The 18,148-nt window shown below is 36.1% G+C and overlaps 1 protein-coding gene across 1 annotated transcript; it reads right to left on the bottom strand.

The window, feature by feature from the left end:
* Window positions 1-2,592: 2,592 nt before the first annotated feature.
* LOC141647746 (caffeoylshikimate esterase-like) lies at window positions 2,593-15,632 on the bottom strand. Its single transcript, XM_074456057.1, has 2 exons — window positions 14,806-15,632; window positions 2,593-3,159 (listed from the first exon to the last, which is right to left on the bottom strand). The coding sequence occupies exons 1-2, from the start codon at window positions 15,445-15,447 to the stop codon at window positions 2,806-2,808; spliced, it is 996 nt and encodes a 331-aa protein (XP_074312158.1). The 5' UTR covers window positions 15,448-15,632; the 3' UTR covers window positions 2,593-2,805.
* Between the last annotated feature and the right edge of the window lie 2,516 nt (window positions 15,633-18,148).

Below are 18,148 nucleotides of genomic sequence, written 5' to 3' on the forward strand. Positions count from 1 at the left end.
AAAGTGATATTTTATCCCCAATAGTGTATATAAACATATGTATTGTACTTGTATTTCACGTGCTATATAATTTAATCTGCTCAAAAGCTTCTTGTCTCTTATAAACGGTAGCAACGAAGATGTGAAGTTGGCTGCCTACTTGGTAGGTGGGAGGATGGAGAATTGCTACAACGAGCGTCGATCGACCGACAAGGTATAGAGTGAACATAAAAAAAAAAAAGAGAAAAAGGCGTCGGTTGTTCTTCTTGAAATTGCAAATGATCAATTGACTTTTCCTTTGATTGACTTTCTATTGCATCAAACGGAATGGGCCGTACCGCCCGATAACCCGACCCATCCGGCCCTTATTTTTAGCGGGCTTGGACACAAAATTTTCTAAAAAATGGGTCGTGGGCTGGACAAGCCTGGCCCGATTAAGTAAATGGGTTGGACATGGACACGAGCTTTTTAAAACGGGCCAACCCGCCCGGCCCACTAAAAATATAAGATAATAAATTTTCAATTTATTTGTGTATATTAATTGTTTTATATAATAAATAATGATTTTTTTAATGAAAGAAAATAAAAGCATATTTTTATTTAATAATGTCGAACCTAAACCGTTGTCTTTCCTAATATCTCCATGCTAATTAAATTTTGATTATCTTTCCAATAGTCGCATATATTCAAAACACCGCTAATTACTGTGTACTACAAGTTATAATAATGTATACATCCAATCTTTACCTCTACCCTCATATGTATTATTTCACTATCTATATATATTTTACACCTAACTTCAAATTTCAAATCAAGGTATGAGATATAAAAAGTAGTTTAGGTTGATGTTATTCTATACCGAATAAGTAATTAACAGTTAAAGTTTAGTGTTACGGCCCATTAGCCCATGGGCCGCCCGACTTTTGACTAAAGGGCGGGTAAGGGCAAGGATATTTGGCCCATAATTCTGACCAGGCCCGCCCACTATAGTCTTAAAGGGCAACTTTTTTCTTCACGGCCCGGCCCATGTCCGGCCCAAGCCCGAATTTGAACAGCTCTAAAACATATGTATTGTACTTGTATTTCACGTGCTATATAATTTAATCTGCTCAAAAGCTTCTTGTCTCTTATAAACGGTAGCAACGAAGATGTGAAGTTGGCTGCCTACTTGGTAGGTGGGAGGATGGAGAATTGCTACAACGAGCGTCGATCGACCGACAAGGTATAGAGTGAACATAAAAAAAAAAAGAGAAAAAGGCGTCGGTTGTTCTTCTTGAAATTGCAAATGATCAATTGACTTTTGCTTTGATTGACTTTCTATTGCATCAAACGGAATGGGTAAGAGAGCTAGATATCAAGTTCTAACCGTAATGTCTTATAGTTCGAGACTTCAAGACCGTAACTTGAAAAAGCTTAGGTCACTCACTATATTACCCTTTACTTTTGGTTTTTTTGGGTTATTTCACATGAATAATCCAAACTAAGGCTCTCATTCTCATAATAATCTGAACAACATTTTAACTCATAATAAACCTATCTTTAACTATAGCCTTCTCAAATTAGACTAGATGACCTGTTACCTATTAACCAGGTTATTACTCTATGTTTTTAAATTAAAAAATATATATATAATTGTTATTGTTAAAGGTGCTCCATCACAAACCTTTTCTCTAATCCCAGTATCCCACCCAGACTTCATGACCCAACCTCCTCTCTAGGATCCCACCACCAACGAGCTCCATCACCACTGACACCAAACCACCCATAACTCTTTATACCCTTCGCACCCCTCACATATTCATATGTTCCTTCCCTTTTCCCCCAATTTCATATTTTCCGATCAACATTATTTCGCTACACTTTCAGATTTACATCTCACTGTTAGGTTCAATTTAGGATTTAACCTAATTTAATTTTGATTTGGATTTTAATTGGTGGTAATCAATGGTGTCGGAGGAAAATAAAGCGGAAAGCGGTGAAATACAGATTAATAATCATGAAAATAATAAAGATGCGAAGATTGAGGGCAGCCAATTTAATGAGTGAAAAAATTGAAAATGATGAAAAAAATTGAAAAAGAGGGGAAAAATGACGAAGGTTTTGTGTTTGGTACTTTGGCTTTATCGCTAACAGTAACAATTAGGAGTGTTGAATTATTGGGTGAGATTTTTGATAAAATTAGGGGAATTTGGTTGTCAGACGAACCAATTGCTACAAATTATCGTTGGTCTGAAGATGCTTGTATCATGTATTCTTGTAATTGGGTTGTTTGCTTAGAATTTTTCTGGATAAAATTTGGGGTTGGTTTTTAATTTGGGGAAATTTATTGACTTAGGAAGATAAAGATTAATCAACAATGGAAAAAAGGAACCAAAAAAATAGAAAAGAAATAGATCTCACATGCTCACTTGTTGGGAAACCTGTGAAATCAGGTAAACTATGGGATCGGTTTAGTAAAAGTTAAATGATGTCAAAGTTTGGATTTTTCTCGGTTAAACATTAGGTTGGATTAATATGAGAAGAGGAGGCTTAGTTTGGATTATTCCCGTGAATTAACCCTATATAAAATGAGAAATCATTAGAGAAGATATAAATCGTTTACTGAAGATATAATAAACGGAATTGCTTGATAATTGGTATAACTATATCAATTATGAAAGGTTATTCTGGTCTTATTAACTCCGTGTACGCAAATAAATTTGGCAATGTCCTAATAAATACGAATTATATTACCAATCATTTTAAGACCCACAAATACTTGGACAGACCTAACAAACTTAGCCCGACATATATGCAACCAACACAAACGAGTCAACGACCCAACCTCTAGGAACCTCGGTTAGAGGTGGCACGTAAAGCTCTAGTCTTAAACCAACCGACAACATCGCCGAACACAAGGTCAACATTCTCGTCAGGCTCACCCACCAGCTGATGCCACATTCCAGGATAGATCTTGAGGGTCTTGTCCTCGCTTGAGGCTCGCTGGTACAACTCCTCGACACAGGCTGGGTCGCACACAACATCATCCCCACCGTGCACAATCAAGAGTGGAATGTTCACTTGCTCAAACTTGCCTTGCACTTCCCTGCAAACCCTCATCAGCTCATATGCAGTGGCCGCCCGTGGTTTTCCCATGTATCTTTTCGGACTTGCTATTGCTAGTTTACGCTTCCACTCCACCTGCGTCACAACAACATTACTTATATACATCAAATACTACCACCACCTAAATTTTATGGTTCTCATTACTTATATGTATTATTTTAAAGTTCATTATAATATGATCCCTCCTATTCTAAATAACCCTCCCTATTTAAGGAGGACACAAAAATTAAGGAAGGGAGTATTATATGGTAAAGTATTTGTGTGGGGGTAGGAGATTGGAGAGAGGGAAGGTATTGTGTGATTAAAATAAGTATTGTTGTGGGGTAAGGTGATTAAAATAAGTATTGTTGTTGGGTAAGATGATTAAAATAAGATAAAGTATGAGTATTGTGGGATATTGTTGTGGGGTGGAGTGATTAAAATAAGTATAAAAGTTTGCCAAATAAGGAAATAGGGAGAGTATTGTGTATAGACGAAAAAAAAAATAGGGAGAGTTATTTAGAATAGGAGGGAGTATTAAGGTTAAAATTTTTATAAAGGCGCTCGGATTTCCTCTCACATACTCATTTAATAATATTATTTCATCTATACTGTATTAACCTTTTATGTTTATGCATAAATCGTGTACCGTTCCATGTTGACAGGATACAGTACCGTTCAATGTTTGACAGGATACAATCTGGGACGTTGATAGGTAATGGCCTCTTCATTTCTTTTTAGAAAATGAAGACAATTTTGGCTCCCAAAACGGCCCAACTTATGAAAAACCTTTATTTTTTTTATTTTTTTAATGTTTCACTATTGAATTAAGTGTTGTGCGTCATATTCATATCTCTAGTCATCTATCACTCAAATTAAAATGAAAAAGAATTTCAAAAAATGTAATTATATGCATAACATTAGTATTTTATCTAAAAATGATAGAAATTGATTCGTACTCTACAGTTTAGTGTGTGTTTGGCCTCGCTTGTAAAAATGTTTTTGGACTCAACAACACTTTTTGGCCAAACACATCATTTTCTAAAAGTTAAACAAAAAATTCTCAAAATCTAAAAATCCATATTTTGCTCATAGAAATAGAAGCAACAATTTGTTGCTTCTACTTTTGAAAAACACTTTTGAAAAATTAAACTTGATAAACAAAAACTCATTTTTGAGAATCGAAGTCAAACATGCTTTTAATCATTGATTAAGGATTAAGTAGAGCCGAGTCGGGATTTACAGATAGAGGGACAGAAAAAAATTTCAAGTGAGGGCAAACAAGACCACCCTCATCCAAGTCTTATGAATGAGCGGGTATAAATGAGGATGGTCTTAGGGTAAGATTATTAGTCAGACTTTTTTAGGTCTTAAAACTCTGTCACATCAGCTTTTTACTAACTTTTATTATTTTTATATTTCTTAAACTCACTGGCTTACCTCAGACTTTATACATTATCAATAAAACTCACCTCGGACTCGACTATTTACCCTACTTATTTTTTCAGCTTATAAAGAAAAAAATGAAAAGCAAAAGATGTACACATGTCATTTATTAATTGGAAGAAATTCCTAGTAAATTACACCAAGACTCTACAAGAGTCTTAAGTTGAGTCTATGAAGACTTTGCTAGAATATTGGTAGTCTTGAGTGAGTATTGTCTCAAGACTTTGATAAGTCTTGTCTTAGGTAAGTCTTGTCTAACACTACTAATAATCTTACCCTTAAGAGCTTAAGGCAGTAGCAGATCCATAACATTTTCTTTGTGGGTTCTCGTGGAAAATATAATACTTATTTCTACATAAAAATATATATTCACTCTATTTTAAATAAGAATTGGACCAAAATACACCGAAAAAAATTCATTTGCGATGTCCCGGGGACCCGAAAAAGTGCCCATGGCTCCGCCACTGTCTTAAGGCCATCAACCAATCATTTTTACTTTTCAACTTTTCCAATCATTCCCCAGGTATAACTACCTACCAAACCTTCTTTCCTATTTTTTCAATTATATTAAATTATATCTAGCTTAAATTTAGTTTTATAAATTTATAAATATTTTAAGTAAATACAACTCATTGGGTTATATTTAAACATTTAATAGCTTTCATATTTGGTATTAATTTAGGAATTCAAAACTAAATTATACATAAACAATGCAATTAATGCATATATTAAGAACTTATTTCCTCATTTAGATCCTGAAATACAGCTCATTGCGTTGTATTTATCATTTCTCTTAAATTATAAAATAATAGTTGTAATCAAACGACTATAACCGAATTAACATCGTCATTTGAATATTAACCAAAAACTATAAAAAAAAATTAAAAACAAAGTAAGTTGTGGTGAACCAATTCCCAAACCAATTTTTTTTTTTTTTTTTTATTAGGAAAGGAAACTAGGTTGATCCTCTAGGGTAAGACCAACCTATCTCATCCTTTCGAATGAGGGAGGTAAGTTGAAACCACCGGCTATCAAACCACCTCGAAAGAGTTGGACATGAATGTCCAATAGAAGCCATGAAGTCAGCAACCTTGTTGGCTTCACGAAAGCAATGTTTAATTATCACTTCATCGAAAAAATGAAGGTCTAATTTCACATCCTTGATAATACTAGAAATTTCCCAAGGAATTTGCCAAGTACCTCGAATTGAGTTAATAACACATAATGATGCAGGAGCATGCTCGGAACAAGCAAATGAAATTCTTATTAGTCGAAATGTGACTCAACTAGTAAAAGGATTTGAGCTTGGATCGAGTAATGTGTTGATGCTAAAATGGGAAGGCGTTGGAGCTGCATATCACGGCTCTGGGGCTGCATATCACGGCTCCTAGAATGGTTAGGATACACGGTTTCCTAAATCGCGTAGGAATAATAAATTAGTTTATTTACTGTTTCCAAATAAAGTTAGGAAAGCTAGATTTTCCTAATTCTAGTTTGATTAGAATACCCTAAAATCTTACTGTATTCTAATATTAGTATTTTAATAACTTTCCTAGTTAGTTTAGGAAAAGGGAATAACTTTCCTAGTTAGTTTAGGAAAGGAAAGGTAGCTTGATTCGCAAGCTAGGGTTTGGGTCGAATTATGACCTCGTTTAGGAGTATAATAGCACCGTGTGTAATCAGAAACACACATCGAATTTCCAGCAATAAAAATTGTTTACGTTTGTGAGCATTATTCTGATTAGGTTTGCGAGCTTAATCTTCAAGTCTTCCTTGCGAGGTTGATTGCGTGAATCTGCGTTTGATACCTTGCGAGGTTAGGACTAGGAATTCACCATACTATCCGGTTACTTCAATAATCACGAAATAATCAGTCCAAACAAATCAATTTCCGCTGCAAATTTACTAGTTATAACGACATACACAATCACAGATTTAACAAACTCAAACGAACAGTTCCACGATCTGTTTATTCTCGTTTTTCCATACAGTTTTACATCAAATTGGTATCAGAGCTAGTTCAGATTTATTCCTTAATAGATCTGTCTTGGGACGTTGCTAATCATGGTTAAAGACGGTGATGAGGGTCCGAAAACATGGGAAGATGGTCATAACGAGCTGAAGTTAGAGATGGCTCACATGGCTTATGTGTTAAAAAACATAGCAAGCATGTTGAAGGCTAAGAAGAAGAAAAAGGAATCGGACAGTCCATCCGAATCTGAAGAAGAAGACGAGCAGCCAAAGAGAAAGTCGAGAAATAAGAACGATGATGATCGGGGTTTAAAACTCGATATTCCAGACTTTGATGGCGAGATGGATCCGGAACAATTTCTGGATTGGGTAAGACAAGCTGAGAGGGTTTTCGAGTATAAAGAGTATGATGACAAGAAGCAATTTAAAGTTGCAATCTTGAAGCTTACAAAGTATGCATCTTTATGGTACGAAAATCTGAAAAAACAGAGGAAAAAGGAAGACAAAGACAAGATCGAATCTTGGATCAAATTAAAGAAGCACTTGATGAGACGATTCCTGCCAAGGGATTATGAACAAGATAACTACTTAAAGCTCCAATCTTTAGAGCAAGGAAGCATGTCCGTGACTGAATATATCAAAGAATTCGAGAAGATGTCGATTGTATGCGATCTTGAGGAGAAAGAAGAGCTAAGGGTGGCGAGATTCATCAAGGGCCTAACACCCGCCATTGCAACGAAGGTAGAAATCCAGAATTACGATGGATTTAGCGATGTTTGCAGATTGGCGTTAAAATTTGAAAAGCATGATAAGGCACGTAAACCTTATGCTTATTCCAAGGGACAAAGTTCGGGAACAAACTCGTATTCCGTGCCGGCTCTAGCAAGGCTAAAGAAACCCGAAAGAAGAACCCAAGGACAAAGGAAAGGGTGTTGCCGAGCCAAAAGGGAGTTCTTTGAGGCGTTGTTTCAAGTGTCAAGGATATGGTCATATAGCAAACGAATGTCCTCAGAAACGAGCCCTAACAGCTCAAGAATTGTATGATATGATTCTTGTATTTGTCACGCCAGAGGAGGAAACGATTCAAGAGAATGTTGAAAGCGATGGTGAAGGAATAGTCATGATTTGGATCCGTTGAGTGAAGAGGAGTGTTTAGTCTTTGCGTAATTTGCATATGGAAACGGGTTCGGTGAGAATGAGCAACGAGAACAAATCTTTCACACTCGGTGCAAGGTAAACCGTAAAATTTGCAATCTTATTATTGATAGTGGATCATGTGCTAATGTAGTAGCGAGAGACCTTGTTGATGAACTGAAATTGCAAACTAAAGACCGAGTTAAACCATATAAATTACATTGGCTGAATGGGGAGAATGGGATTCAAGTTAAGAAACAGGCCTTAGTTTCGTTGAGTTTAGGACCCTATCGATGAGGTGTGGTGCGATATAATTCCTATGAATGCATGCCACATTTCATTGGGTAGGCCTTGGTAATTCGATAGAAAGGTTGAACATGATGGGAGATCCAATGTGTATAGCGTGATGAAGGGTAATGTGAGATATAATCTGAAACCTATGTCACCTAATAAGATTAAAGAGTCTAAAACAAAGAAGGGGAGTATGTTTATGGAGGCTCGGGAGGTTGAAGAGGCTTTAACTCGTGGAGAACGAACTTATGTCTTTCTTTGGTTCGTGAATTGGGGTCCGTTGGTGTGTGTGATGACCGTGGAGAGTAGGGGTCATTAGAAGAGTTTCGGGATGTGTTTTAGGATGAATTACGAGATGGGTTGCCTCCTTTACGTGGTATTGAACACCAAATAGATCTAATTCCAGGGGCGGCATTGCCTAATAAGCCGACCTATCGTTGTAATCCGGAGGAAGCAAAGGAGTTACGAGAGACAAGTCCAAGAATTGATAGATAGGGGATATGTTCAAGAGAGCTTAAGTCCGTGTGTGCGATTACTGCGTTATTAGTGCCAAAGAAGGAAGGAACTTGGCGAATGTGCATTGATAGTAGAGCGGTAAACAACATTACAATCAAATATCGCTTTCCTATGCCAAGACTTGATGATATGCTTGACGAACTTGCTGGTTCGAGTGTCTTTTCTAAACTGGATTTGAGGAGTGGTTACCATCAAATGAGGATTCGAGAAGGGGATGAGTGGAAGACCGCGTTTAAAACGAAGCAGGGGTTATATGAATGGCTTGTTATGCCGTTTGGACTTTGCAACGCTCCTAGTTCGTTTATGAGGTTGATGAATGAAGTGTTAAGGCCGTTCCTTAACAAATTTGTGGTGGTCTATCTTGACGACATCCTGATTTATAGCAAAGATGAAGAGTCGCACAAACGACATTTGCGAGCTGTGTTTGAAGTTTTGCGAGATCAGAAGCTCTATGGTAAGCTAGAAAAATGTACTTTTATGGTCTCAAGTGTTGTTTTTCTTGGTTATATTGTGGGTAAAGACGGAGTAAGTATGGACCCATCCAAGGTCGATGCTATTCAAGCCTGGCCAGTTCCGAAATCAACTACAGAGGTGCGAAGCTTTCATGGTTTAGCATCATTTTATAGACGATTCATCCAGGGTTTCAGCTCGATTATGGCTCCAATTACAGAGCTAACCAAGAAGGGAGAGTTCGTGTGGACTAGCAGCGCCCAAAAGGCGTTTGAGGAGGTGAAGCGCAAGGCGTGTTCGGACTTTTTTAGCACTACCCGATTTTAATAAATTGTTTGAAGTCGAGTGTGATGCAAGTGGTGTTGGAATTGGTGCCGTGTTAATACAAGAAAAGAGACCTATTGCATATTTTTTTGAGAAATTAAACGGTGCAAGGTGAACTATTCAACCTACGACAACGAGTTTTATGCAATCGTGAGAGCATTGGACCATTGGAGTCATTATCTGCGTCCAAAGCCGTTTATTTTACATTCTGATCACGAGGCTCTTAAACACATTTATGGGCAGCAAAAGTTGAATCAAAGACATGCTAAATGGGTAGAGTTCTTGCAATCATTCACGTTTTCTTCAAAATACAAGACGGGAAGTTCTAATATCGTGGCTGATGCATTATCACGAAGACATTCATTGTTGATTGAGTTGGATGCCAGAATTCTTGGTTTCGAACATATCAAGGAGTCAGACAAATCGATCCGAGAATTTTGAAGGAAATTATTGATCCAACAGTTTGTATCTTTTGTTCAAGATGGCTATCTCTTCAAAGGTAATCAATTTGTGCATTCCAAATGGGTCGATTAGGGAGTTGTTGGTACGTGAAGCTCATGGCGGGGCTATTGCTGGACACTTTGGAGTTAATAAGACGAGTGACATCCTAAGTGAACACTTCTACTGGCCGAGGATGAATAAGGACGTGCAAGAAATCGTGGCGAAATGCGTGGTATGTCAAAAGGCTAAAAGCACGTTTACCAAAGGCTTGTATACACCTCTGCCCGTACCTGTGCAACCGTGGAATGAGGTAAGCATGGATTTTATCCTTGGTTTGCCGAGAACTCAGAGGGGTAAGGATTCAATTATGGTGGTAGTTGATCGATTCTCGAAGATGGCGCATTTTATTCCGTGTCACAAGACTGATGATGCGACTAAAGTGGCTGATTTGTATTATAGAGAGATCGTTCGGTTACATGGAATACCTCTTACTATTGTTTCAGATCGAGATGTGAAGTTTCTTAGTTACTTCTGGAAAACGTTATGGCGTTTGATGGGAACTGAGCTTCTTTTCAGTACATCACACCATCCACAAACAGATGGTCAGACCGAGGTAACCAACCGTACTCTGGGGAGTTTATTGCGAGGATTGGTTAGTAAAAGCACGAAGGATTGGGATATCAAATTAGCGCATGCTGAATTCGCTTATAATCGTACACCATCGATGACGACAGGACGAGCTCCATTCGAGATTGTCTATGGCGTGAATCCATACCTGCCCATCGATTTAGTGCCCATTCCAAAGAAAGATGTGTTGAGTTTTGAGGCCAAAGAGAGGCAAGCAGCATTTCTCCGAGTATGTGAACAAGTTCGAGCTCAAATTGAGAAGGCAAATGCTAAATACAAGGAGAAGGCTAATAAACACCGTAAGCAACCTGTTTTCAAAGAAGGTGATCTTGTGTGGTTACATTTACGGAAGGAACGATTTCCGTCCAAAAGGAAGAACAAGTTGATGCCACGAGCAGATGGTCCATTCAAGATCCTCGAATGTTATGGTTCTAATGCATACAAGCTGGAATTGGCGAGTGAATATGGTGGGGTGAGCGCGACGTTCAATGTAGGCGACCTGTCACCGTATTTAGAAGACGAGGATTTGAGAGCAAATTCTCAAAAAGAAGGAGAGAATGATGCAGGAGCATGCTCGGAACAAGCAAATGAAATTCTTATTAGTCGAAATGTGACTCAACTAGTAAAAGGATTTGAGCTTGGATCGAGTAATGTGTTGATGCTAAAATGGGAAGGCGTTGGAGCTGCATATCACGGCTCTGGGGCTGCATATCACGGCTCCTAGGATGGTTAGGATACACGGTTTCCTAAATCGTGTAGGAATAATAAATTAGTTTATTTACTGTTTCCAAATAAAGTTAGGAAAGCTAGATTTTCCTAATCCTAGTTTGATTAGAATACCCTAAAATCTGATTGTATTCTAATATTAGTATTTTAATAACTTTCCTAGTTAGTTTAGGAAAAGGGAATAACTTTCCTAGTTAGTTTAGGAAAGGAAAGGTAGCTTGATTCGCAAGCTAGGGTTTGGGTCGAATTATGACCTCGTTTAGGAGTATAATAGCACCGTGTGTAATCAGAAACACACATCGAATTTCCAGCAATAAAAATTGTTTACGTTTGTGAGCATTATTCTGATTAGGTTTGCGAGCTTAATCTACAAGTCTTCCTTGCGAGGTTGATTGCGTGAATCTGCGTTTGATACCTTGCGAGGTTAGGACTAGGAATTCACCATACTATCCGGTTACTTCAATAATCACGAAATAATCAGTCCAAACAAATCAATTTCCGCTGCAAATTTACTAGTTATAACGACATACACAATCACAGATTTAACAAACTCAAACGAACAGTTCCACGATCTGTTCATTCTCGTTTTTCCATACAGTTTTACATCACATAAATTATCACCTTCCACAATTAACTTTGGGATTCCTAAGTATTTAGCTGCTAAAATACCTTCTTTTAGAGCGAGAGCTTCTGCAACAAGAATAATATTGGATCCGCACTTTTTTGCTCCCAACAAAACGACTTTACCATTGTGATCTCTTATAGAATATCCTAAAGCAGCTTTATTACCTTCTATTCTCGATCCGTCAAAGTTTAGCTTTAGAAAACCGATTCTAAGTTTTTCCCACCAAATTTCTTCCTTACTAGAGTTGTTTCTAGCTGACTTTTCTATCTCGGGATTGTTGAGATCCTTAAATCTAGTCACATTCCAAGTCTTAGTGCTATTATTACATGAAGTAATAAGTTTGCTGATACTTAAATTTTTAAAAAAAAAAATCTCAAACCAATTTAACCCTTTAATATACCATTTCTAGGTCCCTTAAATCCCCATCCCCAAACCAATTCATCCTCTTCTAATTCCCTTCCATTTATCGTTACCATCTCCATCCATCTCATACCTATAACGCCTCCATCTCATCTTGGCATCATTTCCTTCAATGTGAAATTGCATAATCAATTGGATGTCGAGTTATTTAAACGTATATTTCATTCGTTTTTCGATTATTTATCTTTCTATTGTCTAATGCATTTTCAGCTCTCTGAATTCATTTATTTATCTTTCTATATTGAGTATGTTTCTAGTGGGTAATTTAAACTTCTACATCCAATATTATACGCTTGTCATCCACGATAACAATCACAAATGATCATCTTCTTTCTCATTAATCTTTGTGTTAAAAGCAAATATAACAAATAGCCGGAACAATTTTGATTTAGAGTCTTGAAAAAAAAAATAGTTTCGTAAAATGTAAGGACTTTCAATCAATATCGAATAATAGGTCCCATTTTTTATTACACCTCACCTCATATTGTAAAGCTATTGTGTTGTTCCAGAAAAGTACAAATAAAAAAATTATAATAAGTGTGATTATCTTTTGAGAAAATTGTTGATTATAGAACCTTATAAAAATTACTTTTTGAAAATTACAGCCTTATAAATTTTTTTTTGAAAATTACACCCATAATATTATTTCTGGTCAAAAATTACAGTCAAAACATTAACTCCGGCGGGAAATTGATGTCTATTTGAATTTTTGTGACTTAAGTTCATTTTTTAAGACCAAAATATTCTTACCTTCAACCTTTATAAGCCCTTATGTTCATCCCCAAATCAGATTTCACACCTCCATTTCTCTCTAATTCTTCATTTCTTCAACAATATTAAATAATCTAATTCACCCTTTTTCTTCAAATTCTAATCTAATCAATTTAATTAATTTCTAATTCTATTATTTCCATTTTCTCTTAAAATTAATTAGTGTTCTTCATCATCAATTTTCTCCAAATTGAAAATAATTAGGGTTCTTCAATTTTCTCCAAATTAAAACCGTAAAATTCGACTCAATCAATTGAAAAACAACAAATTGGGGAAAATATCAGATTTACAGTAACACTACCAACAACAACAAATTGAAGATAAATTTAAGAGAAATAGAATGAATGAATACTTAGTCTTTGAAGTAGAACCGTTAGACGATGACACAACTTTACCACTCATGATATGGAGCCGTTATTCGACAATGGGGATGAATTTAGAGGCGGCAATTATTGACACGACCCTAAAACACGACACGAACCCGACACGAAGTTAGCGGGTTAGGGTTAAGACGTTGTGACCCATTTAAGTAATTGGGTTGACACGACACGACACGACACGAAACTTAAATGGGTTCGGTTAGGGTTGATGTCTTTTGACGCGAACCCGACACGAATAATCCATTTATTTAAAATTGTTATAATATATTTGGCTTGAGTCAATAATTCAACATACCAACTTAAGAATTAACATTTTCATTCATCATGTTTGGGATATTAGGGTTATAAATCGTAGTTTGTTGTATTAGTTTATTGGGTTAAACGGGTTAAGTGAGTTAAAAATGACCTACTTAAAGATAAATGGGTTAAATAGGTCGGGTTGGGTTATAGAAAAATTGAATGGGTCGGGTTAGGGTTGAGACAAATGACTCGTTTATTTTATTGGGCCAGGTTAGGGTTGGGATATTGGTGACCCGTTCAATATTGACACTAACACGGCACGACCTGATCTGTTTGTCTAGTTTAGATGAATTACAGTAGAAATTGGGGAAAATTTGCGGAAATTTTGGGAAAAATTTTAGAGAATAAGGGTGAGGAAGATTAGAGGGTTTTGGAGTGAATGAAAGGGATAAATGATAGGTAAATTGAAAAGACTTGGTATGTAGGCAAACAAATAGGCAAGGGTATATCGTTCAATTTTTGACAAAATTGACCGGGAACGTCATCGTGATGCAATTTTTAAAGAAAAATAATATTACGGGTGTAATTTTCAAAAAACAATTATAAGACTGTAATTTTCAAAAAGTAGTTTTTATAAGGCTGTAATCAACAATTTTCTCTTATCTTTTTAGCCTAATCAAATAACAAATGGCTTTATGTTCAACTCTTTTGAGATGGTTAGAAAGTTGATGACTTTAACTTATTTCACTCATTTTAAAGTGTAAGATATGTTGGTCGTATTTTAAAGGATAAATCTATTACCTTATTAAATAAAATTGATGGAACTTAAATTTCGAAACTAGTTAAAATTTTAAGCATACTCAATTTTTTTTCCATTTTGGCCCATTTAGGAGTCGTTTGGTTACCACTTGAAAAACGCAAAAATGGAAAATCGCATGATTTTAAAAAAATAAAGTTGTTTTGTTGCCATATTTTTGGAAGAATGTAGGATTAAAACTTCTCAGGAACTTTCAATGTCTACATAATATGGGAAGTGACTTATCTACTCCCCCCTTAATCATTGGAAGTTCATGTGGAATTCCATTCCTACATGGACAATCATACGATTTTGCCAAATTCACCCAAATTGGAGGTTGAAACTTAATTCCCATGAATTGTAAGTTTCCAGAAAGATAAAGTTTCTCGAGCAACCAGACGACCCCTCAAATTAGCTCAAAGGGATTTAATAATAACTCAGACAAGGCATAAACCCCTAAAAATCAAACATGAATACCAATATACGGAGTACAATTCAAAGAAGTTATGAATTACTCAGACAAGGCATAAACCCCTAAACTTAGAAAGTTTTGATTGGACAACGAAATTAGTTGAGGAGCTGACCTTGAAGGAGACATCAGGAATAGAGCCGCGAGTAGGAACAACGCGCCAAGTAGGCAAAAGCGTGGCCGCAATTCCAAGCAAATACTCCAAAGGCCACGGCGGCTTAAACTTAGGACTAATCCCACACATTGCTCCATTCAAAACCAACCCATCAAACCCCCCCTTACCTTCCTCCACGCGCTTCCTCAACGTGATCAAGATTGCAATCGCCCCGCCAAGCGACTCCGAGTACAGGAACGAGGGCAGGGTTGGAGCGTGTTTCTCACGGAAGGCGTCAAAGAAAGCGATGCAGTCATCCACAACTGGGTTGATGTCAGGGATATGAGCCACGAGGCCGTCGAGCGCGTCGGAGTAGCCGTGGCCTTGGTGGTCGATGGCGCATACGATGAACCCGGCTTTGGCTAAGTGAACCGAGGTTAACTGCACGGACCAACTTGACTCGCCGGTGTAGCCGTGGACCACGCAGATTACACCAATGGGTTTGGGTTCATTCAGTGGGATCCACCATTGTGTGAAGAGCTTGAGGCCACGCGAATTGGTTATGTACTCCGATGAGTGACTCACTGAGTGACGCTTGTAGAACTCGGATGGGGTTAGCTCTCCGAATGGGCTATTCTCATTCGCCCCTGTTATTGGGTGCATTTTTTTTATCTTTCTTGTTTTGTTTGTGTGGTTGCGTGATTGCGTGATTGCGTCTTTGCTTGTATCTTTTCTATCGGCTTTGTTCAGGAGTTTAAGGTTCACGACAAATGCGTTTTCCAACCATTTTCCACCTACTAATCCTTGATTAATTGGAAAACAAACATTAATCCTTAGTGTAGTAAAAATATCACAAACTAGATTTCATGCCGCACGGAAACTAAAATAATGTCCTATTGTTAATCAAAACTAGTAAAAAATGAAAGTTCTTGTGTGTGAAATGGTAAATTTGTTATTGTAAACTAATTAATGACTTTGATTTTAAACTCTTCATAAAGTATCAATGTATAGTTCTTACTTGTTATAGACGGATTTACCTCAGATGTTGTAGCCGTGATTTACTTTGGCATATAGTTTAAGAAATTATCAATTTAACTACCCCTCCAATCTTAGATGTTAGTCATAAGTCATAATTCGTACTCCCTCCAATTCTATATTTTCTTCCCTTTGTTAGTGGGCACGGATATTAAGGAGGAGAATGAAATAAGAGTAAAAGTGTTGGGTGGGGTTTGATGATAGGAGAGCGGGATGAATAATTAGGAGTTAAATAAAGAATTGTGGGGCCAAAACATTAAGAAAATTAATAAAATATGAGTAAAAGGGTTGGGTGGGGTTTGGGGATATGAGAGAGGGATGAATAAAATAATAGTAAAAGTTTCCAAAATAAAAAATGGGAAGGAAACCTGAATAATCCGTTTTAGGAAATAGGTAAGAAAATATAGAATAGGAGGGAGTATTAGCTTTTGAAGCCAATACTACTTGTTCATATATTAACCATATTTATTATTATTATTATTATTCTCACAGTATTTTTTGCATTGGGCTTCTAATCTTTTAAAAGTTTAAAACTTTTTCCTGTCCATGTCCTATACCTCATATATTTAATTAAAACAAATTAAAGAGATAAACAAATCTACACAATCCTCTTCCTACGCAAATATGGAACAGTTGGTCTTGCTTGTGAGGGCAATATCCGTCACAAGCTGAAGACGGATAGTGCCCCTCTCACAATAAGGCAAGTGGAAGGACAAGTGGGGGAAAATGGAGCACCCATGGATAGTGTCACTTGCATATTGTGAGAGGGGCATTATCCGTCTTCAGCTTGTGACGGATAGCGTCCGTCTTCAATGAGATTTTGTGAATTTGGAAACACCTATTCCTAAAGAAGGCGGGACATGGATCTATAGAGGGAGAACGTTTGTTTTTCTAAGCACAAGAGTAGTTGAGCTGATGTCATTAAATCTGAATGGTAAATCTTATCTCAGTAATAAAAGAATCTGTATAATAATTGAAATATATTCAAAAGATGTAAATTTACGAATTACGATTGGTAGTTATTTTGCTTTCATGTTGTATTTTTTAGAACATATGATTCATTTGTAGAATCTCAAGTAACCTACATACCTCTTTTTCTAATATTTTTAGATAGATTGTGATATTTCTTATCAGTTATGCATGATATTTCTTATTGATAGTCCCATTTGTATGGTATCAAATATGCAAGCAGTTGGTAAAGTTATGAGATATGATACTCATAATGTGGTTTGAAATCACGTGAAACAGTAATTTTTTGTCTGAGACGGTCTTACATTGTAGGTCGGTCCCATAATATAAAAACACAACTCATTTATTGTTAGCACTAAATGAATAAACTTTTTATATATACGAAATAAAAGACATTTGTACATAGAAATAAAGATCACCCCTCAGTAAGAAAATATAAATCAACTGATCAGCCGAACCGGACATATGATAACGGAGTTTATCATATGTTGACGGGAATATCATCATGCACATCAATTAATGTTGCACCTAAATACTCAAAAAAGACATAGAAGAACATTACGAACGGCGAAATCAAAAACTTTGTGATCCTGCAAAACCAACAAAGTAGTAAAACGTCAGGAAATTAGAAAAAAAAGAAGAGTAAATATTAAATTAATGTACAATTAAAAAATATGGATGAAATTACTCAAGTCAACAAGTTCAACAGTAATGCATTACCTAGACCAACAAAAATCAGAAGAAGCATCAATGAAGCGACAGGAATTAGCGCTGATATTCTGCAAAACAAACAAATGGTACAACAATAATAAACACAGAGACTAACCTAACATTAAAGACATAATAACGTGGATAGTAATCTAGTATTGCTTGACTTGAAAAGGATTACTATTTGAAAAGGCTTCCGAGGTCAAGTTATGCATCTCTCAAACAAAAAATAATATCAACTATTAGTGAATTATAAGAAGCTTGAACAAATTGAATAAAAAAGATAACCAAACTCTAATCTAATAAGGAGTATACATTTAACAAAGGATGTGCCACAAATGAACAAATGGTTTAAATCTAGAATCCATAAATTTGTGGAACAATGAGCAAAGAATAAGAAGAATAAGAAAAGGAAACTTGATGATTTTGAGAATTGACCTAAGATGAAGATACACATATATACACACACCACAATTGCAGAGTTTGATTTAGGATAGGTTTAATAATACGGGATCTATATTATATATATATATATATATATATATATATATATATATATATATATATATATATATATATATATATATATATATATATATCAATTTCATATTGAACTATGATAATATTATCTTTTATATTTCTTGATTTATTC

The sequence above is a fragment of the Silene latifolia genome, chromosome 3, assembly GCF_048544455.1.
Source record: "Silene latifolia isolate original U9 population chromosome 3, ASM4854445v1, whole genome shotgun sequence".
NCBI lineage: Eukaryota > Viridiplantae > Streptophyta > Magnoliopsida > Caryophyllales > Caryophyllaceae > Silene > Silene latifolia.